General features: G+C 37.7%; 1 protein-coding gene across 5 annotated transcripts in view; it reads right to left on the bottom strand.

Annotated features, from left to right (window-relative positions):
• Positions 1-26,155, bottom strand: part of ANK2 (ankyrin 2) — a 501,960-nt gene that overhangs the window by 93,768 nt on the left and 382,037 nt on the right. For all 5 annotated transcript variants that reach the window (XM_030916064.1, XM_030916069.1, XM_030916049.1 and 2 more), the window contains 7 exons: positions 24,324-24,422; positions 13,691-13,888; positions 10,387-10,485; positions 9,769-9,867; positions 5,464-5,661; positions 2,477-2,575; positions 1,697-1,795 (listed from right to left, as the gene is read on the bottom strand). In XM_030916064.1, coding sequence (XP_030771924.1) covers positions 1,697-1,795; positions 2,477-2,575; positions 5,464-5,661; positions 9,769-9,867; positions 10,387-10,485; positions 13,691-13,888; positions 24,324-24,422 — 891 coding nt within the window. The remainder of the gene's footprint in view (positions 1-1,696; positions 1,796-2,476; positions 2,576-5,463; positions 5,662-9,768; positions 9,868-10,386; positions 10,486-13,690; positions 13,889-24,323; positions 24,423-26,155) is intronic.

The raw sequence follows: 26,155 nt of genomic DNA, 5'->3' as shown, positions 1-26,155 counted from the left end.
TCAGTTCACTTAAAAAACAAAACAAAAAAAAATGAAATGATAAAATGAGATTTTTCTTTCAATCAAACCTTCATTCAATGCAGGTCAAACTCCAGGGAGATCATTGATATTCTCTAGACAATATAGTGTTTGCCTTCTAAATATTATAACCATTTCAACAATGAAACATTTAAAAATATGATAAGCATTTTCAAGCCCTGCCAACATCTCGCTATACTGTTGCATTTGTTCATTTCAAGAGAATACTTGGATTCCAACAAAAATGTCTTGCCTGGAGTGCTTATATGCGAGCTGGCTCAGCAGAAAAGGCTTTAGGAGCTAATGCCTGAGAATTCATATTAGAGGTTTTAAATAAGTCTCAAAGTACAATTTCATGAGAACTTAAGAACTGGCCAGAAACTAGGCAGCAGCTATTCTTTATAGAGTTAGGTTATAGGTTTAAATCTTAAATGTTAATAGTATTTATAGTTTAAAAATCAGTTAATTTTAAGTTAGCTATAAACATGATTATGTATAGAAATGATTTTGTTTCTGCTTCTAATATAAAGACTGACTTATAAAACTTCTGTATATTTTTAATTTGTATAATCTTGAATTGATGGCTTTGAAAAGTCCTGAATGTTCTCACACTAATTTACTTGAGCTCATTCAAATTGCTGCAATTAGAAATTTCTGGGTCACGCTTGGTGGTTCACACTTGTAATCCCAGCACTTTGGCTGGCCAAGGTGAGAGAATTTCCCTTGAGCCCAGGAGTTTGAGACCAGCCTAGGCAACATAGTGAAACCTCATCTCTACAAAAACTTTTAAAAATTAGCTGGGCATAGTGTCACGCACCTGTAGTCCTAGTCAGTACTGAGGCAAGAGAATCACTTGAGCCCAGGTTCTAGGCTGCAGTGAGCTCTGATCATGCCATTGCATTCCAGCCTGGGCAACAGAGTAAGACCCTGTCTCAAAACAAAAAGAAAAAGAAATTTCTGATATATGAACTTAAATAAATGTGCAAATAAATATTTCTTTGGATCAAAGAACTTGGAGCTGTAAGTTTTATTATGCATAATGGCCACAGTTATAGTATGAACTTCTCTTCACCTTGAACCAAATTGAGGGCACTGAAGTGAGGTGTTATATTCCAAGCTTGCTTTGCTGAATAGAACCTTTTGAATGCCACTGGGGAAACTAATGGGATCAAGTCAGCTCTGCATTATCCTTGAGAACTTCCAGCCCAGGCCTTATACATTATTGCCTCACTGAGCATGTCCACGTGATGTTCTGAATGTGACAGAGTTCATTAAAAATGAAAGGCATGCAGTCTAGGCTGCCTGTCTGTATTTCTTCATGAGAGTATAAGAGGTCAGAGGAGGGGGGCCGAGGTCCTCAAACAATGTAAAGGAAATCTGCCAGAACATCAAGATATTCTAGCAGGCATCGATTGTATCCTTCAGTAAGTTGTTAAACTGATGTCAGCTACTTTAACTTTATAATAGAAATAGTTCTGAAGCTAACCTGCATGGCTGTAAAAGGTTATCAGAATGAAAATTCTCAAATAATTACAAAACTACATCACCTCTTCAAAATCACTTTAGAAGAACTAAAAAGGAAGAAAAAATACACTTGTAGCTTTGATAAACTAGTGAAGCATCCAGATGGCTGAACCTTTTTGCTTATAGTAATTGAAAATGACCACAAGTACTTTACCTTGGTTTTTGCGTTAACATTTGCTCCCTGCTTCAGAAGAAAGTTCACCATTTTCACATTTCCATAGTGACAGGCCACAATTAAAGGTGTGTAGCCAAGCTGTAAATAATAATAAAAAGTTAAAAATAGAAAAAGTAGAAACTTTACTACTCTAGTGGTTAACATTCCAGAGGAGAAGGACTGGGTAGAGTATCAGTTATTGTATGATTCAATTTGACTAAAGATATTATTTAGCAGATTATACATGTACCCCTGACCACAAGGAACTTCATATCAGCGAGAGAGATCAGATGTGGGTGACTTAATCTGCAAAGAACTAAGAGAGAGGCACAAATGATATCTGAAAACAGCAAAGACAGAATGACTCTGATAGGAGATGCAGGAAATATGTAGCTACAGCAGGCTTAAAGAATGAGTAAGAATTTTATGGCTTAGAGACGGAAAATCCATTTCCAGACCAAGGGCATGGAGACAAGACAAGGAGGAACATGGCAAGTCATGTGAACTAGCTAACGCAGTAAGAGAGAGGGTAGACTTAAGGTTGCAAAAATTGGAGTCTTTCTTCAAAGGGTCCTGACCCCATGCTATCCACTGAACTTGATTCTAGCAAAAAATGGGGAACCATCATAGATTTGTGCACAGGAGAGGGTTATGATTAGTTTAGACTTCAGAACGGATTCTTGAGGAGGGAAGACCCTGGACATGCAGTGACCTGAATGGGGGCTACTGGGAATCATCCCATCCCGAACCCGTCACAGTACTGAGAACGATTTGCTTTACCTTTGTATGTGCATCCTGATCAGCTCCATGCTTGGTGAGAATATCAGCAACATTCACTTTATCTTCCTGGGCTGCAAGGTGTAAGGATGTGAGTCCGCTCTACAGAAAGAATGGAACCAAAGGGATACATTTGAAGAAAAAAATACATTGCATCATCTGTGATATTATGAAAACACATTGAAAATATTGAAAAAATCCTGGAAAACTCATAGCCTCTTCCCAGAAACTGTATCTTCTGATATTTAAGGCAAATTCTCTAAATTAATGACATTTCATCTAAGACATGTCCTCCAAGTCAATCAACACATAAGGTAAATTACATTTTCTATATTAAGTTCTTCTATTATGATGTGAGACTTCAAACTAGCACAGCTAATAAGCTTTCAAATGATATTTATTTCAAATCCATCTGGATCTCCTGCTGTACCAACTTCTTTATTTAAATAACTGATCAACCAACTATTACACCTATAAGCATAATAATCATCTATAGTTTATCAACAAAATATTACATCATTGTAAAAAATGGACAGTTACAGGAAGTGAGTTCAGAAAAACTTCCTCTAGCACCCAAAGAAAGTATACTTTCCAGGAGGTTCCGTTAAATGTTACCTTAAAGTAACCTTATTATTTACAGAGCACCATATACTGCCCAGTTTTATGCAACATGTTTGGTATACATACATCAAGTAATTATTTTGTTTATTTGAATATCCAATTAAAGTACAGTTATGAATTAATAATAAAAAAAGGAAGGCATGGACAAAAGAGGGAGGAAAGTGGCTTATTCAGTCAATGCCACACTCGGGTAGACTTACTACATCATTTACATGTTTAACAGGTGTTTTCTTGAGTATGTTTCGTATGTCATGAAGTGTTCATATTCTAGGCACTTGAATACAGCAGTGAACAAAAGTTTGTCTCTATAGAGCTTACATTCTAGCCTACAGTATGTTTATACTGTATATTTCTCTCCCCTCACTATTGTTCAAATGCCTACTATACTTATGCTGTTCCTGGACATCCTGCAGCTATAGACTGAGGTGGCTACCTGGACTCTGAGTCAGCACCTCTTCCCCAGTTTACATCTGATTAAAATTGACCGGCCCTGTTGGCCACAACTTTTCAGGCCCACTCTCCTGCATTAGCACTTAGGCTGAGAAAGCTAAGCCATGTTCTTCAAAATTCATGATCTCCAGCCATGGTGCTACTTCTGAAAATCAAAAAGTACACTGACCTTATTTCAAAAATGTAACTGAAACCAACAGAGAGAAAACCATTCTACAACTTGAGAGGAGGCTTTTTCCTTGTGGGCCTGAGGCTTTTTAATCCTGAGAACTCTAGGTGAGCTCAACTTTGAGTTTCATAAAACACAGGGTGAGATAGAAGGCATATCCTTTTCTATTAAAATTTTCATCTCTTCTAAACAAATATTATTTAATCCTAATGTATAAAAAATCTGAATATTAGGATAAAACAAGAGTCTTATCTTAATTTTCTCCTTACTAAAATAACAAACATAAGAATATTTCTCTTTACAGAGATAGTCTGTTTAAAAATGTTATTGAAGTGATCATTACATGCAGTGATCATCAAATCTCAAAGATATTTTTGATGACTTTTTAAATATGTGTGCTTCTTTCTACTCTATTTGCAGAATGGATTTTCTGTAATGCAAGATTACAAACTAACAACCAATATGAAAATCTCTGCAGTTTATTGTGGTAAACTTGCATATCCAAATCAAAGGATGGAAACTGCAGTGAATATAGGTTTTTGTCCACAGTTGCTGCCTCATAACTCCCACAGCCCTTACTATAGTCTTTTGTTATAACGTTGTGCGTTTTAGGCCTCAGGGGCAGGCCTCAGGAAACAAAATATCTCCCACCTTCCCTGGCCTCCTTTCGCTTTCCCCAAGGCTAGGCTCTAATCTTACATAACCTATTCACAAATGTCGTTAAAACCAACTTATCACTGATACTTTAAAAGTAGCAATTAACAGTGAAATGTAGAAAACATAGAGTATTTGTATATTTATGGAAAGAGCTAAGAAACTTAATTTTCACTAAGCCCATATAACATATTACAAAAAGCATCAAGACATCAAATGACAAACTAACTTAATAAACACAGGTTCCAATTCTGTGTTTCTCAACAGCTGGCTATAGCAGAGTATATGTATAGAAGTGTAAGATAGAAAGTTAGATAGATCTATAGATCTTTATGTAGATGGATGGATAGATGTATCAAAAGACATATACTTGTAAAAAAATATATATTTTTATATGTGAATTTTTTCCCTTGTATCTTTGACTGCATTCTATTATAATTAATGTGGTGGTCTACAGAGGCCAGTCCATGGAGAAAGGCTAAAATGACTGATGTGCTTTATTAAAAAAACAAAAAAGATTTTCTCAGCACTATCAAACCTCTCAAACTAGGCTTACATTGACTCAAAAAATCTGTATTAAATTGTATTTCCTCTCTACTCTCCAGAGGTGCCTCAGATGCCCAGCAAGACTAAAGAATGCCCTGGGTGGTGGACATGGGCCTTCCAGCTTAGAGGCAGTTGTTTAAGCTAAACCCCAGATAGAACCATTCTTCCTCTCTATATATATCTGAAATTTAGAATGAGGAGCAGCAGACACTGGAGCAATTATAGTGATGTTAACATTGGGAGCTACAGGGTAGCCTCTTTAGACACACACAGAGATGCAAGGAAAGCGGGGCTATAGAGATGAATAAAACTGACTTGCACAGAAAAGTCAAGAAGCCAAAATGTTGCCATACAGAGAGTCTCTCTCCCTTGCTTCCTTATGGTTTTCTAATCTCTCATAAGGCTTGACTCCCTTCCTGTCCTTGGGGTCTGTAAGATATCCCTGTTTCTTTTTAATATATTGCTCCTTTTTGTTCCGAACTATCTGTGATTGATTCCTGTTTACATGCATCCAAAACACTCTTGATTGAAGCAAGAAATGACAGAATACCTTGGTTGACATGTGGATATTGGCTCCCTTATCCAGAAGCAAGGTAACCATATCTGTGTGCCCCTCCTGTGAGGCCAGATGGAGTGGAGTTACTCCTTGCTTTGTAACAATGTTTGTCTCTGCTCCATAGTTCAGGAGTGTGGAAGCTATCTGCATTTGATTCTTCTTGGCAGCAATATGTAAAGGAGTATAGCCATTCTAAAAAAGACAAAAATAAAATACATGCATATAGAGTAAGATTAACAATTGCTCTAATATGTATCTCTAAAGGAAATAAAAATCTCTAATCAACAGAAGAGTTAAAAGTGAGTTTACAGTTAATCCAAACTCTTAGTCATCACATTTCCATTCAACAATAACCAAATCTCTACAATAAAAGTCACAAGGTACCCCATTCTACTGTAAGACAGATATAGACATCAAAGCTCCAAAGCTGAAAACTCTCTCCTTATAATATTGCTCCTCTCCTGAAGAGCAACACAGAATAAGCCAGGTTCCTCTTCTACATGATCATCCTTTAAATATCTGGGGATGATTTTCATATCCACCTTTAGTGTTCTGTTTTCCAGGCTAATTTTCTCCATTTCTTCAACCATTCCTGATGGAAGTGCCATTTCTAGATCTCTCCCTATAAGGATGTTCTGTTATGAGCTGATTCTAGTTTGTCAATATTGCTCTTGAATTGTATGTGCTATCTGAAACCAAGGCTACACTTCACATAAGTTTATAACGTAAAGAATCAAATGGAAGTATTTCTATTATCTTATTATAATACTCCAACTAATATGCTTCTGTCTGGATTGTACTTTAAACTGGTTCAACAAATATTACTGAGTGCCTAGCATATGCCAAGCAGTGTGCTAGGTGTGGGAATACAATGGTGAACATGACATGATCCCTGTCTTTAATGGGTTAAATTCTAATTTAAAATATATTCAACAACAAAATTAGCTTATATTAGTCTTGTAGTCCGTTCAAATCCTAGATCTCCCCTTCTTCATGACCTGCTGCTTCAAAAGTAGAAATATGAGGCTACTCATTTCGGGTGGGAGTTTTTGGAGAGGGTCAGGATAACTATACTCTGCTTACAAGAACAAAACCCTAAACCTCATACTTAATTAAAAGAAAAAAAAATGTGGAACAACTGTAAGTCTGCAATATATATTGTTTTATTTCCTTTTCTTTATCAAATCTAGTAGAATTTTCCATTTGAAATGTGTGATAGAAATTACCAACAGTGGCTTTGCCATTAACTGTGGCTTTTCTCCTCAGTGACATGCTGAAGGGAAAGACAGCATAATGATCAAGTGCTTCTTGTGAGATTACCATGAGATGATTTGTTTATTTATTTGTTGAGACAAGGTATGGCTCCATCACCTAGACTGGAGTGCTGTGGTGCCATCTCAATCACTGCAACCTCCACCTCCTGGGTTCGTGATCCTCCCATCTCAGCCTCCTAAGTACCGAGGACTCCAGGCACACACCACCATGACTGGCTAATTTTGTTTCTATTTTTGGTAGAGATGGGGTTTCACCATGTTGCCCAGGCTCATCTCAAACTCATGAGCTCAAGCAATCTGCCCACCTTGGCCCCCTAAAGTGCTGGGTTTACAGACTTGAGCCTGTAATCAAACATGAGAGGTATTTTTATGTCATGCTATTTCCTTAAAGCTAACTGTAAAGTGTACCAAAAAAATAAAAAAGTGTTTTGAGAATTTAAATGTCTTTATGAGCCATCATCAAATCTTGATTCTCACACAACCCTACATTATATACTCTGTCCCCATTTCTCCAAGCAAGAATAAGTCTCTTTCATTTTTGACAAATAATGTTTCTCCTGAAGCAACTGAAGGAAATTCAGCTTGGAAGCCTTTTCAGGGTTTGATCAGAGGTCGATGCTTCAAAATATTGTATTTGTGTCCATAGACTCTATTGAAAAAAAGGATACATAGATTTTTGTGGACCAAATAAGTTTAGTCAACTTCTTTTTGCTACAATGTGTTTCTTTAGTCTCAATTACCCCCCTGCCTACAGCATGGGCTCTAATAAGGTTAGATAAAGGGACATTTTAGCAAAACAACATAAGCGATCATCAAAGAAGATAGCAATTCTGGCAATGGAGGTTTGTCTGGTAGATACTCAACATACAAGATCTGAAAAGCCCTCTTACTCCACAAAGAGGAAACATTTTTGGACTCAAATAATTGCAGCACTCCCAATAAAGACTAAGAGAAGGTTCTGGACTCTGGTGGAAAGAAGCAAAGTTCTCGTGGCCAAAGGACCATGCGTGTTGAGGAGAAGGGACATTATAATGAGCAGAAAGAGAGTCTAAAGTGGAGACTACCATGGGGATCTTACCATCTGGAGACCTCTAGGAGTTGCCCCAAAGATGAAGGGCTCATGTTCATTGACAGGCTGGGGCAGATAAGTGAAAGACACTAGAGAGGCATTCCCAGAATACCCATCCTACTGTGGACTCTGGAGTAAAGAAATGCTTTATGTCATCTTCTGAACTCGGTATGTGCGTGCCTAAGATTAAGGACCATACAAGGTAGAGGCTAGAAATCAAGGCTATGTTTGTCTCTTTAGGAAAACCATACACATTATTTTATAATCTAGGTCTTCTCTTGCAAGTAGATTGAGAGTCCCTTGTGGAAAGAGAACACACGTTTTACAATTTTACCTCCCACTGAGGTAATCATAAGAGTTCAATGAAAGTACTCATGAGTACTGATGAAGTCTTTTGTATCTATGTTGAGAATGGTCAGCGTGGAAAGCTAACAAAAAAAATGCTGCCATGTTAAGTGAGCAGGTATATTTTTATTCCATAGTTGCTCAACCTTCATTCTTTCATGCAAATTTATTGGGAACTCACATATGTTATTAAACACCTCATAGATATGCAAATGAATATAATATGAACACTACTCCAGTAGTGTGAAGAAAGACATAAAATATGTGTAGAATTGATGAGGTTGTAGAAAAAAGAGGAGTAAGAACACTGTGGATAATTATGAATATTTGGCATCCTCTTTTGACAGTTCAAGTACTTTATTGTAAACTGTTTATTGGCATCAAAAAGATATAAATATATATATAGATGTATATGTATGTATGTGTACAAAGTTTTATATTTATATTATGTATAACATATTTATATATAAATATATATTACACAGAACATATTTTTGTATGTATCCTATTTTATATTTATAATATGCATAATTTAAATAGGCATATGAGTATATATGTATATGCTTGTATAACAGAATGGAATAAATCTCTCTCTATTGCTTTGGGACACAAAGGACCTAGTGGTTAAGAGCATCAGCTCTAAAGTCAGTCTGCCTGAGGTCAAACACAGGTACAAGCTCCAACATGTATTATTCAGATGACTTTGGAAAATTAACCTACTTAAATCTCACTTTCTCACCTGCAAAATGGAGATCATTAGAATACCAGTCTCATGGGGTTATTATGAGATATTGCTGTAAAGTGCTGGGCGTAGTGTTTGGCAAATAAATGGTGGCAGTTGTTTTATTATGTTGTCTAATACAGCATACATATTTTCCCATTACGATTAATATTTTTTAAATAAACCCTGATGTGTTCTCAAAATAGGTGTGCTGAGTTAATGAACGAAAGATGCAATGAGGACTTTACGCATTATACGACATTCATATATATTTTCGGTTTAATAAGGGGCCAACTAGAATGGTGGGAAATGCCCTGTCCGTAAGTAGAAGTCTTAGTTGGAGCTGTTTCGGAATTTGGTGCTAGATGTACACCAAAAAGGCATTCCCCCGGCCATCCCCGAGTCTAGGGACTTAGAGGGATCCATGCTACAGTTAACACAGGTAGAAAATTAAAAAAAAAAAAAAAAAAAAAAAAAAACCAAAGAAACAAACAGAAGTTTGAAGTCTGAAAGAATGAGAGTATAAAAGGACATTTTAATCACAGCATTTGGTTTATAGGAGAGAAGTGAAAACATGTTAATGACTTTATTTCTCATTTCTCAAAATTCAGACTTCATTCTCTAACACACAGAATGTTAGCAATAAGATTCATCTCTACTGGTTTATAGGCACATCCCCTGAATATTTGCTGACTCTTTAAAAATCTTAAGAAAGGGTTTCTAGACGCAACTGGTGGAAATACAAGGGAAAAAAAAGGTGTCAATACCAAAACTACTAGCGCCAGGACTAGTCGCAGTTATACTATACCATGTGTTTAAAAGACAATTCTCATGTGTTTTCAGATGATAGTTACACCCTATGTCTGTAAATCCTTTTCTGTGGTCCTCACCTTGGCAGTGGCATGAGGGGAAGCACCCTTCTCCAGTAACAGCAGCGCCACCTTCTGGTTGTCATAATGAGCAGCAACATGGAGCGGGGTAAGGCCATTCTGTAAAGGGTGTGTTTAAGTTTCAGCATTAATAAATTAGGGTTAGCTGCCCTGAAGCTACCAGGATGCCTGGAAACTGATGCTGATTAAATTCATGTTAATGAATTAATATAGTCAATAGAAAAAAGAATGAAAATAAACAAATCTCCAATAATTTTCATATTAAAACCATAACTAAAATTGAAAATGAGCATACCACCAGCCAAGGGCATCTTGATGGTCACAATGTATAAAGGTCTAACCTTTTATATAAGAAAGATTACATTAACATTGCAGGGATCCTTCTTAATATAGAGATTTCTGGGGCTGTTGTGACAAGACTTTGAGGCACAGCTCAAAATGCTTTCTGAATCTGTGTGTACATGGACGGTCATGGAAGGCATCGCCACTATGTCTATTTGGTATAGTTTCATCAGGTGCTCTCACATTCCTTTCAGAGAAGTGAGAAAAATGTCTTTACAGATCTCCTAATCTATCACCTTGACTGTTACATAATTATAACGTATAGAAAATCTTTACCTTCCCTGCAGAATCTGCGGCAGCACGGCGTTGCAAGAGAAGTTTTGCCACGTCCAGGCTTCCATATTTGGCTGCTACATGCAAGGGAGTAAAACCCTTCTGAAAATGTGAGAAACAAAAGTAAAATCGTATTTATTATTGTAACTCTCACAAAATAATTTTATCTGTTAACATATTAAGCAAACTATACTGATTCTTCATTTGGAAAAAATACTGGTAGCATTAAATCTGTTAGCCATGAACAAGGACAAAAAAAAAGAATAAAATTTAACATACAAAAGTTTGACTTGATAGACTGAACAAAAGAAATTTTATTTTAAGGGCTTGGAGACTGAAATCTGACTTTATAGGTTTGGGATTTTTAAAAGCCACTAGTGTCAGTAAACTGGCTCCAATTTGTGAATGGGGGAAAAAATCTTTTCCTTGCCTCTAAAATTAATAGACTTGAAAAAACAGCTGCCTTCTCTCCAACCCTCCTTCTCTTTCTTGCAATCCTTTTTATAACACCTGAATTCCAAATTCATTTAAATTTTAGGATATTTTGGCAGCCATAGTAAAAACAAGTATTCATGAATTAATTGACATATTTTCTGCAGAAATGGCAAGATAAATGGTCTATAGAACAAAAAACATGCACTATTATAAAGCAACTCCCATCCTGACTTGTCCCCTTTCCCAGAAGACTCACACTGCCTAGAAGACCAATTGCTTTTGTAAAACACATTCTACTTCTGGCATGGTGTTGGGCTGATTAACATCAGAGTTTAAACACACCAAAGCTTTAAAGTTTGTTTTTAGAGGACTGCTCTCCTACACATGTTGATATGTGTACATTCAGTGTCTTCCGTGCCTAACCAATGGCCTTACTCTGTAATTAGCAGTGTCTTAGAAATTCAGATAAGTCTCTGGACTAAGATCTCAAGGATGGCACAGTTCCTACACCATGATGTCAAATCCATCCTCTTGGCCAGACAGTTTAACCACATGCTCTTCTGGCACTACAGTGGGAGTGGGGGAATTCTAACACCGACCAGGGCCTGTAAAACACATAGCAAATATGCCTGGATTAGGTGCTGTAAGCTATGGCTTATCCTGGGACCATTTAAGCCCCCATCATAAATACAGAATATCCCCCAAGAAGCAATATTGCCCTTTTGGTGTCTCCAGACAAATTATTTTTAAATGAGATGACGTTTTTCTTTTTGCTTCTTTTTTGGACATTTGGTATTAATAAATTCTTGGAAGAGAGTGAATCTTCTGGATTTTCCAAATGTGGGACAAATGTAGGAAGTATTTCTTCTTTCTTGCATTGTCCATATAAACCAGCACTTGTGGTTAGAGCTCTCCTCCCCCCACTCAATGCACACAATGATTAGGGTGATACTCAGGATGAAACAGAGTTCTTTGAGACTAACTACATGATGAGGAAGAAAAAATAAATTCCTTATCTTTAAAGTCTTACTAGAATAGTGATCCAGTTCTTATAAGTTTGGAAATGATTGTTAGACAAAACTACATAAAATCTACTGTAGAATAACAAAACCAAAGTTAGAAGGCATCTCTTGAGTCATACATCTACCTTCTTCTTTTATGTTAATCTCACCAAGACTTCATTTACCCTCTGATATTTAGAAACACTTAAATGGCTTTAATAATGATGAATCAACCACTGCTCAGCCCTAGTCAGTTGAACTCTTAAAATGATGTTTGGCCAGGTGCAGTGGCTCACTCCTACAATCCCAGCACTTTAGGAGGCCGAGGTGGGTGGGTCATGAGGTCAGGAGATCGAGACCATCCTGGCTAACACAGTGAAACCCCGTCTCTACTAAAAATACAAAAAAAGTTAGCCAGGTGTGGTGGAAGGAACCTGTAGTCCCAGCTACTCGGGAGGCGGAGGCAGAAGAATCGCTTGAACCCGGGAGGCAGAGGTTGCAATGAGCCAAAATCAGGCCATTGCACTCCAGCCTGGGTGACAGAGCGAGACTCTGACTCAAAACAAAAAATGCTGTTTAACATTTTATTCTATTTTATTGCCCTAATTTACCATGGATATAGTTATATTTTTTAAATCCTATATATCTTTGAAAGATAAGAGACTACGTTTTATTTTCTATTTCTGTATTTTATGTATCTTAATTTTGATGATTTACACCCTCCTCTGGTAAGATAATTACCAAATATCTTGGGTTATTACTACATTTGTTGCTTAGTTTCTTTTTTTCTTTTTAAGAACTTTTAAAATCCTTTCAACTTTTCAGAGTTCAGAACTTCAATAATTGTCAATTTCTTATATCAAAATACCTTTTACAGCCATAGGCAACTAGGTAAGTCATAACAGGCAACCAGATAAGCCATAAGAGCTAGTGGGCTGCTCCTACTTATAAGAGGACAGATGCCACATCACTAGCTCAGTTTATATTTGCAATTTTCCCTCTCCCTGGATACAGTGCTTATGCCTACTGATTATGAGAGAATTGAAATTGACCTTTTGTTAATCTGAATCGCTGTTATATTTGTGGGAATTATTTTGCCCCATGACAAATTCACGTGCGCTGGCTCAGTTTTGCTCTCTATAGCTGAGTATATTCATGTTTTATTCTAAGTCATCTCCACATTGTGAATGTCAAATAGCATATGTAAAGCATAGGAAAAATTACTCTGCCCTGTCATGAAACTTGGAACATAAGTCAAATTCTTTGTTCGATGTCAATAACAACAAAGGAAGTGTGATTTTCCAGCTCAGCTCTGTTTAAACACTGTAAATACCCACACAAGAGTATAGTTGGTAACACTGGAAACTAATATGGGAATGAGAATGTCAAATAAGTGGTGGCGAATAGTAGGGTTGCAAAAATGCATAAGTAAAGTGAGCTTCGATCTGGTACTACAACTCACAACAAATATAGTACTGCCAATCTAATGCAGTACCCTCTTCCTCATTAGTATTACCAGTTCAATGTATTTAGGAATTTCATTTATCTTTTTCTTAAGAATATATTATAGATTTTACAATAAAAAGAGAAGAAAAAGCAGTCCTTCCTTTATGAAAATCATCTTAGAGTACTAGATACCTGTCCTAGAAACATTGGCATTAATTAGAACGAAATTCAGCACTCTTTATTGAAGATATATGGAATCTCATAATTCCCTTAAATCATTTAGACAATGAATCTTAAATATATAGAGAAAGAAGTAAGTCAAGGCCTAAGGAGATCTACATTCTTGATTCTGTATGTGGTAGAGTAGAAAGACCATGACTTAGGAATCTTCTTGGTCCATGTTGTCATCATGTCATTCTCCTTACCTTGGTAGCTAAGGAGTGGGCTGCTCCTGCTTCCAAAAGGACTGACGCCACATCCACCTGGCCCTCCCGGGCAGAGATGTGCAGCGGTGTGTACCCATTTGTAGTGGCCGCATCTGGATGAGCCATATGTTGTAGAAGCAGCTGGACAATTTCTGTCTTACCCAGGCGGGAGGCAATATGTAAAGGTGTCTGTTCCTCCTACAACTCAAGTCAAGTAAAAAGTTAGTGCCAGGCAGACAGAAGTTCACTGGTGATATGTTTCACTCACATATATCATGATGTCTTCTTGGAATCTCTAGGAACCCAAGAAATCATCACTGCTTTGACCATGGCATATTTTATATTTTGCTACAGCAGTGACCTGGTTGGTCACAAAGTACTCCCTTTGATTTTTAAAAAGTATATACTTCCATGAACTTCATCATTGCTTTCTGGGCATCCCAAAATATTTCTCAACTCATTAAGTCTTCAGGCCTCACTTATATTTAAATATAAACTAACTGATGGTTTGGAATAAGAAGAAAATCTAGTCCAAAACTCCTAAAACCCTTATTCTCATCCAAGAGTTTTCACTTGGAAGCAGGATTTATTCTGGGAACTCTATCAAGAGTAAAAGAACCAGGGAAGCTGGAAAATCTTTGATTTTACTCCATTCAGCAAATCAAGGATAGAAATGCTGGTCATTTTCTTCAAGGAGAAACAGTGCACAAAGGAGATATTGTAATCTGGTTTTAAAAGATGTTTCAGAAAATGCTGCAGATAGTTCTGGAACTTGCATCCAGAACTTAAAAAATGAAATGGGACTCTGGTAAAAAGTAAGTAGGGTGAACTATTTGCCAAGTGCTTTCCATTTAAAAACAGAGGATGTAGCTGGGTCTAAGGGACAGGAAGGATATGTTCCAGAAGGCTCAAGAAAATCACCTGACTCTGATGTGTAGTTGGAAATAATGTTTTCAGTGTTTAGAGAACCAGGCCAAACCACTCTCTTGTAAAAAGAAACTTAAGTGTAACTTTAGCGATAAAAAGAGGTGTATCTTTACTATCTGCCCAAGAGTACATCATAATAAAAGTGAGGAAGGGAAATTTTGGCTGACTTCCAGGGCTAAGAATGAATGGAGAAAAGTATATAGAGGAAGGAAGATCTATCCAAAAACAGGCAGGATCTTAAAGTTATAAGAAAAAAAGAGAGGGAGCTATAGTAAGAGATAAAATAGTACTGCATGAATTCCAAGGTATTAAGAAGTAAATAAATAACAGTAATATGATTATTTTAGACTAGAATTGAACTTTTGTGAACATTTGCAATTGAAAAGCTATCTTCATGTATGATGCATATGTGACCCGTCCTCCTAATAGAGTTAAAAGGAAAGCACGAAATGTATGATTAGACCATTTTCCAGATCAAGATTAAGAAAAAACAAATGAGTTCTCAAAGATTATCCAAGGTTACTCAACAATTAAAACAGAACTTGAATTCAGGGCATTGGATTCTAAAGACGTTTCTCTGCCTATACATGCTTTGGAAATAGATACTACAATAAGATGGCCACTAAGAGACCTGTCAGAACAAACTGACTCTCAGTAGGAAAGCAGACTGATATCCCATTAGAAGATAAAATTTCTCTGCAATACAGAGGGAAAAAAAAATAGAGGAATGGGGAGAATAAACATTTTTTATTTATAGATAAAATGAACATATTTTCATTTATAAAAATAAATGGTTAGCAAAACAAACAACAACTTAAAAACCAAGGAACTTGAGAATAGCTATGATGAACATTTGTTGTTTCTGGGGTTCCTTTCTCAGATCTCTGTCCTGCAAAATTTGATAGAGGTGGGTGGGTATTGCAAGTGACACACTCTAAGAGTAAGAGGGATAGTCGGAGCGATGATGACTCTTTAATCCATAGCTGAGAAGTGGCAATCATTGGCTAGAGGTAGCTACATAATTGGTTCATTATTAACTATTGATTCTTGGTTCTTAGACTATATAGCAATTAATGTTCTTCCTTTAAAAAAAAAAGTTAAAAAATAGGATGTCTTGCCTACTTTTTTCCATTTTTGGTAAAGTTCTACCTGAAAGTGTAAAAGGAAAGAACATACAAATTTTGCAAATAAAATCTTTCAACCTGTAACCAGGGATATAAGACTTTTTGAGGTTTGGCCAATTATTTCCCTGCTGAATTGCAAAACTTGAATTTACTGCCTCAGGGTAATGTTAATTCAAACCAGGGAAAAGAATTGGGAAAGTGCGGAAGAAAAGATTCATGGGGAAAGCCTGATCACACAGACCTCTTCCAAAAATGAGAGGCAACAATTCCCTCATCATAGAGCATCACTGGCTGATGCAGCTTCGACTGGAAGTAGATGAGCTCTGCTTTGCCACTGCAATCTACCACTTTACTTTGTAGACTTGCTGAGTCCCAGTTCCCATTACAAAGAGAAAAATAACACTGGCTGAGATAAAGTTCAAAAATTTGATTAATTTCTCTTTAAGAGAGAGAAATGGGAAACCCTTTCATTATTAAATATGAATTACAAAAAAATTTACAGGAACATCAACACAATTTCCAGTAAAGTACACAATACTCAGAGTGCACTGGTTGACCATAAAAATATTTTTTAAATAGCTGAACACAAGGTAACCTTAAAAGGAAACCAGAAATATGTTATGGCAGGGGAAGCTCATGGTTGAATAAAGCTTTAAATAGGTAAGAATATAATAGATCAATGATGATTACCAAAGAACATAAATTTCACTATGTGGACAATGGATAGAAAGGCAGATGAAAACCAAGACAACAAGAGTAATGTTAAGGCTGCCCATGTATCACTGGATTCTGCATGAAGATCTGTGGAACCCGTTACAAGAAAATATCTATTAAATTCATTGAATCAAAGAATGTTAAGAAAGTCTGGAAAGGAGTTTTGAGTTTCTGAGTCCAACCCTCATATTTTACTGATAAAGACTCCGGAGGCTGGCAAGACAGCTGAATAGGAACAGCTCCGGTCTGCAGATCCCAGGGAGATCAGTGCAGAAGGTGGATGATTTCTGCATTTCCAACTGAGGTACCCGGCTCATCTCATTGGAACTGGTTAGACAGCGGATGCAGCCCATGGAGGACGAGCCAAAGCAGGGTGGGGTGTCACCTCACCCAGGAAGCACAAGGGGTCAGAGAACTCCCTCCCCTAGCCAAGGGAAGCCATGAGGGACTGTGCCTTGAGAAATGGTACACTCTGGCCCAGACACTATGTTTTTCCCACAGTCTTCACAATCTGCAGACCAGGAGATTCCCTTGGGTGCCTACATCACCAAGGCCCTGGGTTTCAAGCACAAAACTGGGAGGTCACTTGGGCAGACACCGAGCTAGCTGCAGGAGTTTTCTTTCATACCCCAGTGGTGCTTGGAATGCCAGTGAGACACAACCGTTCACTCCCCTGGAAAGAGAGCTGAAGCCAGGGAGCCAAGTGGTCTAGCTCAGTGGATCCCACCCCAAGAGAGCCCAGCAAGCTAAGATCCACTGGCTTGAGATTCTCGTTGCCAGCACAAACGTCTGAAGTCAACCTGGGATGCTCCAGCTTGGTAGCGGGAAGGGCATTCACCATTACAGAGGCTTGAGTAGGTGGTTTTCCCCTCACAGTGTAAATAAAGCCACCGGAAGTTCAAACTGGGCAGTGCCCACCACCACTCTACAAAGCCGCTGTAGCCAGACTGCCTCTCTAGATTACTCCTCTCTGTGCAGGGCATCTCTGAAAGAAAGGTAGCAGCTCCAGTTAGGGGCTTATCGATAAAACTCCCATCTCCCTGGGACAGAGCACCTGGGGGAAGGGGCAGCTGTGGGCACAGCTTCAGCAGACTCAAATGTTCCTGCCTGCCGGCTCTGAAGAGAGCAGAGGATCTCCCAGCACAGCATTCAAGCTCGGTTAAGAGACAGACTGCCTCCTCAAGTGGGTTCCTGACCCCTGTACCCCCTGACTGGGAGACACCTCCCAGCAGAGATCAACAGACACCTCATACAGGAGAGCACCGGCTGGCATCTGGCAGGTGCCCCTCTCGGACAAAGCTTCCAGAGGAAGGAACAGGCATCTATCTTTGCTGTTCTGCAGCCTCTGCTGTTGATACCCAGGCAAACAGGGTCTAGAGTGGACATCCAGCAAACTCCAGCAGACCTGCAGCAGAGGGACCTGACTGTTAGAAGGAAAACCAACAAACAGAAAGGAATCACATCAACATCAACAAAAACGACGTCCACACAAGAACTCCATCCAAAGGTCACCAACATCAAAGATCAAAGGTAGATGAATCCATGAAGATGAGGAAAAAGGAGTGCAAAAGGACTGAAAATTCCAAAAACCAGAATGCCTCCTGCAAAGGATCACGCCCCTCACCAGTAAGGTAACAAAACTGGAGAATGAATTTGACGAATTGAAAGAAGTAGTCTTCAGAAGATGGGTAATAACAAACTCCTCTGAGCTAAAGGAGCATGTTCTAACCCAACACAAAGAAGCTAAGAACCTTGAAGAAAGCTTAGATGAATTGCTAACTAGAACAACCAGTTTAGAGAAGAACATAAATGACCTGATGGAGCTGAAAAACACAGCAGAAGAACTTCATGAAGCATACACAAGTATCAACAGCTGAACCGATCAAGAGGAAGAAAGGATATTAGAGATCAAAGATCAACTTAATGAAATAAAGCATGAAGACAAGATTAGAGAAAAAAGAATGAAAAGGAATAAACAAAGCCTCCAAGAAATATGGGACTATGTGAAAAGACCAAACCTACATTTGATTGGTGTATCTGAAAGTGATGGGGAGAATGGAACCAAGTTGGAAAACACTCTTCAGGATATTATCCAGAACTTCTCCAACCTAGCAAGACAGGGCAACATTCAAATTCAGGACATACAGAGAACACCACAAAGATACTCCTCGAGAAGAGCAACCCCAAGACACATAATTCTCAGATTCACCAAGGTTGAAATGAAGGAAAAAATGTTAAGGGCAGCCAGAGAGAAAGGTCGGGTTACTCACAAAGGGAAGCCCATCAGACTAATAGCAGATCTCTCTGCAGAAACCCTACAAGCCAGAAAAGAGTGGGAGCCAATATTCAAAATCCTTAAAGAAAAGAATTTTCAACCCAGAATTTCATATCCAGCCAAACTGAGCTTCATAAACAAAGGAGAAATAAAATCCTTTACAGACAAGCAAAGGCTGAGAGATTTTGTCACCACCAAGGCTGCCTTACAAGAGCTCCTGAAGGAAGCACTAAACATGGAAAGGAAAAACTGGTACCAGACACTGCAAAAACATACCAAACTGTAAAGACCATCGACACTATGAAGAATGCATCAACTAACAGGCAAAATAACCAGCTGGCATCATAATGACAGGATCAAATTCACACATAACAATATTAACTTCAAATGTAAATGGGCTAAATGCCCCAATTAAAAGACACAGAGTGGCAAATTTGATAGTCAAGACCCATCACTGTGCTGTATTCAGGAGACACATCTCATGTGCGAAGACACACATAGGCTCAAAATAAAGGGATGGAGAAAGATTTACAAGCCAATGGAAAGAAAAAAAAGCAGGAGTTGCAATCCTAGTCTCTGAAAAAACACACTTTAAATCAACAAATATCAAAAAAGACAAAGAAGGGCATTACGTAATGGTAAAGGGATCAATGCAACAAGAAGAGCTAACTATCCTAAATATATATGCACCCAATACAGGACCACCCAGATTCATAAAGCAAGTTCTTAGAGACCTACAAAGAGACTTAGACTCCCACACAATAATAGTGGGAGATTTTAACACCCTGCTGTCAATATTAGACAAATCAATGGGACAGAAAATTAACAAGGATATTCAGGACTTGAACTCAGCTCTGGATCAAGCCAACCTAACTCTCCATTCCACATCAACAGAACTCTCCATCCCGCATCAACAGAATATACATGTTTCTCAGTACTATATCGCACTTATTCTAAAATTGACCACATAAATGGAAGTAAAGCACTACTCAGCAAATGAAAAAGAACGGAAATCATAACAAACAGTCTCCCCGACCACAGTACAATCAAATTAGAACTCAGGAGCAAGAAACTCACTCAAAACCACACAACTACATAGAAACTGAACAACCTGCTCCTGAATGACTATTGGGTAAATAACGAAACGAAGGCAGAAATAAATAAGTTCTTTGAAACCAGTGAGAACAAAGACACAATGTACCAGAATCTCTGGGACACAGCCAAAGCAGTGTTTAGAGAAAAATCTATAGCACTAAATGCCCACAGGAGAAAGCGGGAAAGATCTAAAATTGACAGCCTAACATCACAATTAAACGAATTAGAGAACCAAGAGCAAACAAATTCAAAAGCTAGCAGAAGACAAGAAATAACTAAGATCAGAACATAACTGAAGGAGATAGAGACAGGAAAAACCCTTCAAAAAATCAATGAATCCAGGAGCTGCTTTTTTTGAAAAGATTAACAAAATAGATAGACCACTAGCCAGACTAATAAGGAAAAAAAGAAAGAAGAAGAAAATAGACACAATCAAATATGATAGAGGGGATATCACCACTGATTCCACAGAAATACAAACTACCATCAGAGAATACTATAAACATCTCTACACAAATAGAAGCAATGGATAAATTTCTGGACACATGCACCCTCCCAAGACTAAACCAGGAGGAAGTCGAGTCCCTGAATAGACCAATAACAAGTTCTGAAATTGAGACAGTAATTAACAGCCTAACAACCAAAAAAGGCCCAGGACCAGATGGATTCACAGCTGAATTCTACCAGAGGTACAAAGAGGAGCTGGTACCATTCCTTCTGAAACTATTCCAAACGATAGAAAAAGAGAGACTCCTCTCTAACTCATTTTATGAGGCCAGCATCATCCTGATACTAAAACCTGGCAGAGACACAACAAAAAAAGAAAATTTCCGGCCAATATCCCTGATGAACATCAATGTGAAAATCCTCAATAAAAGACTGACAAACCAAATCCAGCAGCACATCAAAAAGCTTATCCACCATGATCAAGTCAGCTTCATCCCTGGGATGCAAGGCTGGTTCAATGTACACAAATCAATAAACGTAAACCATGATAATCTCAATAGACGCAGAAAAAGGCTTTGATGAAATTCAACACCCCTTTGTGCTAAAAACTCTCAATAAACTAGGTATTGATGGAATGTATCTCAAAATAATAGGAGCCATTTATGACAAACCCACAGCCAATATCATACTGAATGGGCAAAAGCTGGAAGCACTCCCTTCGAAAAGCAGCACAAGACAAGAATGCCTTCTCTCACCACTCCTATTCAACATAGTATTTGAAGTCCTGGCCACAGCAATCAGGCAAGAGAAAGAAATAAAGAGTATTCAAATAGGAAGAGAGGAGGTCAAATTGTCTCTGCTTGCAGATGACATGATTATATATTTAGAAAACCCCATCATCTCAGCCCAAAGTCTCCTTAAGCTGATAAGCAACTTCAGCAAAGTCTCAGGATACAAAATCAATGTGCAAAAATCACAAGCATTCCTGTACACCAATAACAGACAAACAGAGAGCCAAATCATGAGTGAACTCCCATTCACAATTGCTACAAAGAGAATAAAATACCTAGGAATACAACTTACAAGGGATGCGAAGGACCTCTTCAAGGAGAACTACAAACTACTGCTCAACGAAATAAGAGAACACACAAACAAATAGAAAAACATTCCATGCTCATGGATAAGAAGAATTAATACCATGAAAATGGCCATACTGCCCAAAGAAATTTATACATTTAATGCTATCCCCATCAAGCTACCATTGACTTTCTTCACAGAATTAGAAAAAAACTACTTTAAACTTCATATAGAACCAAAAAGAGCCCAAATGGCCAAGGCAATCCTAAGCAAAAAGAACAAAGCTGGAGGCATCACGCTACCTGACTTCAAACTCTACTACAAGGCTACAGTAACCAAAACATCATGGCACTGGTACCAAAACAGATATATAGACCAATGGAACAGAACAGAGGCCTCAAAATAATACCACACATCTACAACCATCTGATCTTTGACAAACCTCACAAAAACAAGCAATGGGGAAAGGATTCCCTATTTAATAAATGGTGTTGGAAAAACTGGCTAGCCATATGCAGAAAACTAAAAGTGGACCCTTCTCTTACACCTTACACAAAAATTAACTCAAGATGGATTAAAGACTTAAATGTAAGACCTAAAACCATAAAAACCCTAGAAGCAAACCTAAGCAATTACCATTCAGGACATAGGCATGGGCAAAGACTTCATGACTAAAACACCAAAAGCCAGGGCAACAAAAACCAAAATTGACAAATGGGATCTAATTAAACTAAAGAGCTTCTGTACAGCAAAAGAAGCTATCATCAGAGTGAACAGACAACCTACAGAAAAGGAGAAAATTTTTGCAATCACTCCATCTGACAAAGGGCTAATATCCAGAATCTACAAGGAACTTAAACAAATTTACAAGAAAAAACAAACAACCCCATTGAAAAGTGGGCAAAGGTTATGAACAGACACTTCTCAAAAGAAGACATTTATGTGGTCAACAAACATGAAAAAAAGCTCATCATCACTGGTCACTAGAGAAATGCAAATAAAACTACAATGAAATACCATCTCACACCAGTTAGAATGGTGGTCATTTAAAACATGAAACAACAGATGCTAGAGAGGACGTGGAGAAATAGGAACTTTTTTTTTTCTTTTTTTTTTTTTTTTTTTCTTTTTTGAGATGGAGCTTCACTCTTGTTGCCCAGGCTGGAGTTCAATTGCACGATCTTGGCTCACCACAACCTCCACCTCCTGGGTTTAAGCGATTCTCCTGCCTCAGCCTCCCGAGTAGCTGAAATTACAAGCATATGCCACCATGCCCAGCTAATTTTGTATTTTTAGTAGAGACAGGGTTTCTCCATGTTGGTCAGGCTGGTCTCAAACTCCCAACCTCAGGTGATCTGCCCACCTCAGCCTCCCAAGTGCTGGGATTACAGCCATAAGCCACCAAGCCCGGCAGAAATAGAAAAGCTTTTACACTGTTTGTGGGAGTGTAAATTAGTTCAACCATTATGGAAGACAAGGATCTAAAAACAGAAATACCATTTGACCCAGCAATCCCATTACTGGTATATATGTAAAGAATTATAAGTCATTCTACTATAAAGACACATGTACACATATGTTTATTGCAGCACCATTCACAATAGCAAAGACTTGGAACCAACTCAAATGCCCATCAATGATGGGCAAAGAAAATGTGGCACATATACATCATGGAATACTATGCAGCCATAAAAAAAGAATGAGTTCATGTCCTTTGCAGGGACATGGATGAAGCTGGAAACCATCATTCTCAGCAAACTAATACAAGAACAGAAAACCAAACACTGCATGTTCTCACTCATAAGTGGCAGTTGAACAATGAGAACACATGGCCACAAGGAGGGAAACATCATACTCTAGAGCCTATCAGCGGGTGGGGGGCTAGGGGAGGAATAGCATTAGGAGAAATACCTAATGTAGATGATGGGTTGATGGGTGCAGCAAACCACCATGGCACATGTATACCCATGTAACAAACCTGATTCTGCACATGTATCCCAGGACTTAAAGTATAATAATAATTTTCAAAAAAGACCTGGAAGTGAAGTGACTTGCCTGAAATCACTTACAATTTATATGACTGTAGCCAGATGCTTTCATTCTAATATAACACTGTATTATAGTGGTACAACTCAAACTGAAATGAATTCTAACTTGGGTGTATCAAATATTGAAGAAGGAGGGAAATTGTTTAACGTAAGAATCTCAATGATGCCAATGCAAAAGTTAAATAACAACATGGAAAAGGAAATACAAGATACAGTATATTGACAGTGTGTTCAATGTAAAGGAAGGTGAGAAAATAAATTGGGGAGTAAGATTTTAAAAAAGAAAAAGAAGGAAAAAGCAACTTGTGAGGGAATTAGAAGCTATTAGAAACAGGGCAAGTCTGATCAAGCAATCTTCAATGCCCAAATTCTATTTTGGAGTAGTGGAAATACAGAATGTATAAATTCGTAAAATCAGAGTAGGAAGAAAAGTAAACATCATAAAAAGGAGGCAAGTCAAACAGATGAAGGGAAAACATTAAAACTTCGAGAATAACTTGCTTTTATGTAACTAGTGAGGGGTGACTGTGGAAATGTGATTGGTTTAGGTGGTAATAAATAAATTTTAATACGTATAATGTCTAAATACTATAGGTTACATTTTAAAATTCATGAAAATAAAGAAATATGAGAAAGTGCTTTCCGAGGTTAAAAAAAGTATTAAAATATTAGTGAATGCCGTATTTCTTAGATGATAAGTTGTACATTTTTTCAAATGTTAGTGTTTCTGAAATTCGGGTGCATTTTTCATTGCGTGTAATTGCTTATATAATGTTTTCTTTTTGCCTGGAAAACTGCTATTGAATTGATCCTTTCACTTACAGTCCCTGGTATTTCCAAATCAAGGAACTGAAGGGCAACACCCTCTCTTAAGGTTGAAACTCATGCGCTGAGATAGAAGAGAACCTCAGGGCACCAGCACCTACCCTGGCTCTGGCATCAACAAGGGCACCATTTCTCAGGAGGCATCGGACCACTTCCACCTGCCCGGCTCGGGCTGCCATGTGTAGTGCCGTCTCCCCACGCTGCCAGGGAACAAAGATTGTTAAATCATAAATTAACCCACTGCTCTGGATGGTAAATAATAAAGTTGTCCCTTTTGTGAAATTCAGCAATATATCCAAGCATTTAAGAAATCTATGAAAAGGCATAGTCTGGAAAACATAGATTTGTATCTTCTCCTTTTCTTTTTGGAGACAAAGTTTCACTCTTGTTGCTCAGGTTGGAGCGCAATGGCACCATCTCGGCTCACCACAACCTCCATCTCACGGGTTCAAGTGATTCTCTTGCCTCAACCTCCTGAGTATCTGAGACTACAGGCGTGCACCACCATGCCCAGATAATTTTTGTATTTTTCTTCCCCATCTTTATAAGGAAAAACAAATATTTATTTTATTTTTTTAAGTCCATAGCAAACTAGTAAATGTACCCGAACATCCAGGATACTCTGAGTTGTTTAACTTCACAATCAGCCAAGCATCCCTTTAAATTGATTTTGGTGATGAAATTATCTTTTACCCTAAAAACCTAAAATCTGTCACTGTCTCACTTAACTATGTGATCACAACTTGAATCTATTTCAGTGAGAAACTCTAGATGCTGAAGATCAACACGTTGCAAAATATTAACACCACTTGTACCATAAATAAATCATTTCTTTTCAAGATTCAAAATTTACTTCTGAAATAAACTATTATTTTGTATCTGATTTTTCTTTGTGTTATGAGACTAGACAAAAACGGATCAGACAAGAAATCTGATTTGCCCAGGAGGTCCCCTATTTAAGATTAATGAGCATATTTAATTATAGACAGTTATTTGAGAGAGCCACTGAAAGATGAATAAAGTGACTGTCAGCAGTGTCATCTGTTGAGGTAGGCCATGCATCATGCCTCCAGTATCTTTGTTCTATACCAAAAATTAACACACTTGTCAGGAAAGGGTGGCTTTAGGTGTGGCATGAAGAACGAGGGTGTAAGAGAATTTTCTCTTCAAGAAGCTGGTTACTACTCTACTGTCTCTAAGAGAGAGGGCTTTAAAAATCAGCATATTTTAAAACTATGTAGTTCTAAAGAAGGCATCGTTTCATTCACTCAAGTAATTTTAAGATATTGAAATAAAAATTATTGCAGATTGATTTACCACAACTGTTCTAAAAAATAAGGCTGATTTCAACCAAGTAAAGTAAACCATTCCAAATAAACTAAATTGATTTTAAATTTGGTTGTGCTAATTGACAAACTCCAGTGAATTATTCTGATTCCTTGTACAACAAACCCTTAAATCTAGAAACTTTAAGGTGAACTTTAATTTGGCACATAGTTCACAGTTAATTTTTTCCCAGTATTTTAGAGATCATTTCTTTTGAAGTTATGAGAAATTCATGTCAAATGATTTGATTATGAAAGCACTAAATTTGATATCTACTCTAATTTTCTATTCTTTGTTGATGACTCATTTATCCTCTAATGGGCTTATTTTCTGATGACAGATTTAGACTTTTGTAAAGTAAATGTATCTGGAGCATGTTGTTTTATAAAATGAATGCTAATATTTATCTTCGGATTTTAGATGTATGGCAAGATTTTTCCTCCCTGGACAACCATGATTTCTAACTTATTTTCAATATCATTTAAAACCTGTCCCTAAATAGATGAGGCTAAGATCTTCTAACTACAGTTGTCCCTCTATATTGTTGAGGGATTGGTTCCAGGTCCCCTGCTTCCCCCACCAATACCAAAATACGTGGATGCTCAAG

The sequence above is a fragment of the Rhinopithecus roxellana genome, chromosome 2 (assembly GCF_007565055.1).
Source record: "Rhinopithecus roxellana isolate Shanxi Qingling chromosome 2, ASM756505v1, whole genome shotgun sequence".
Taxonomy (NCBI): Eukaryota; Metazoa; Chordata; class Mammalia; order Primates; family Cercopithecidae; genus Rhinopithecus; species Rhinopithecus roxellana.
The sequence above is the reverse complement of the archived record's forward strand: the minus strand, read 5'-3'. Positions and strand labels throughout refer to the sequence as shown.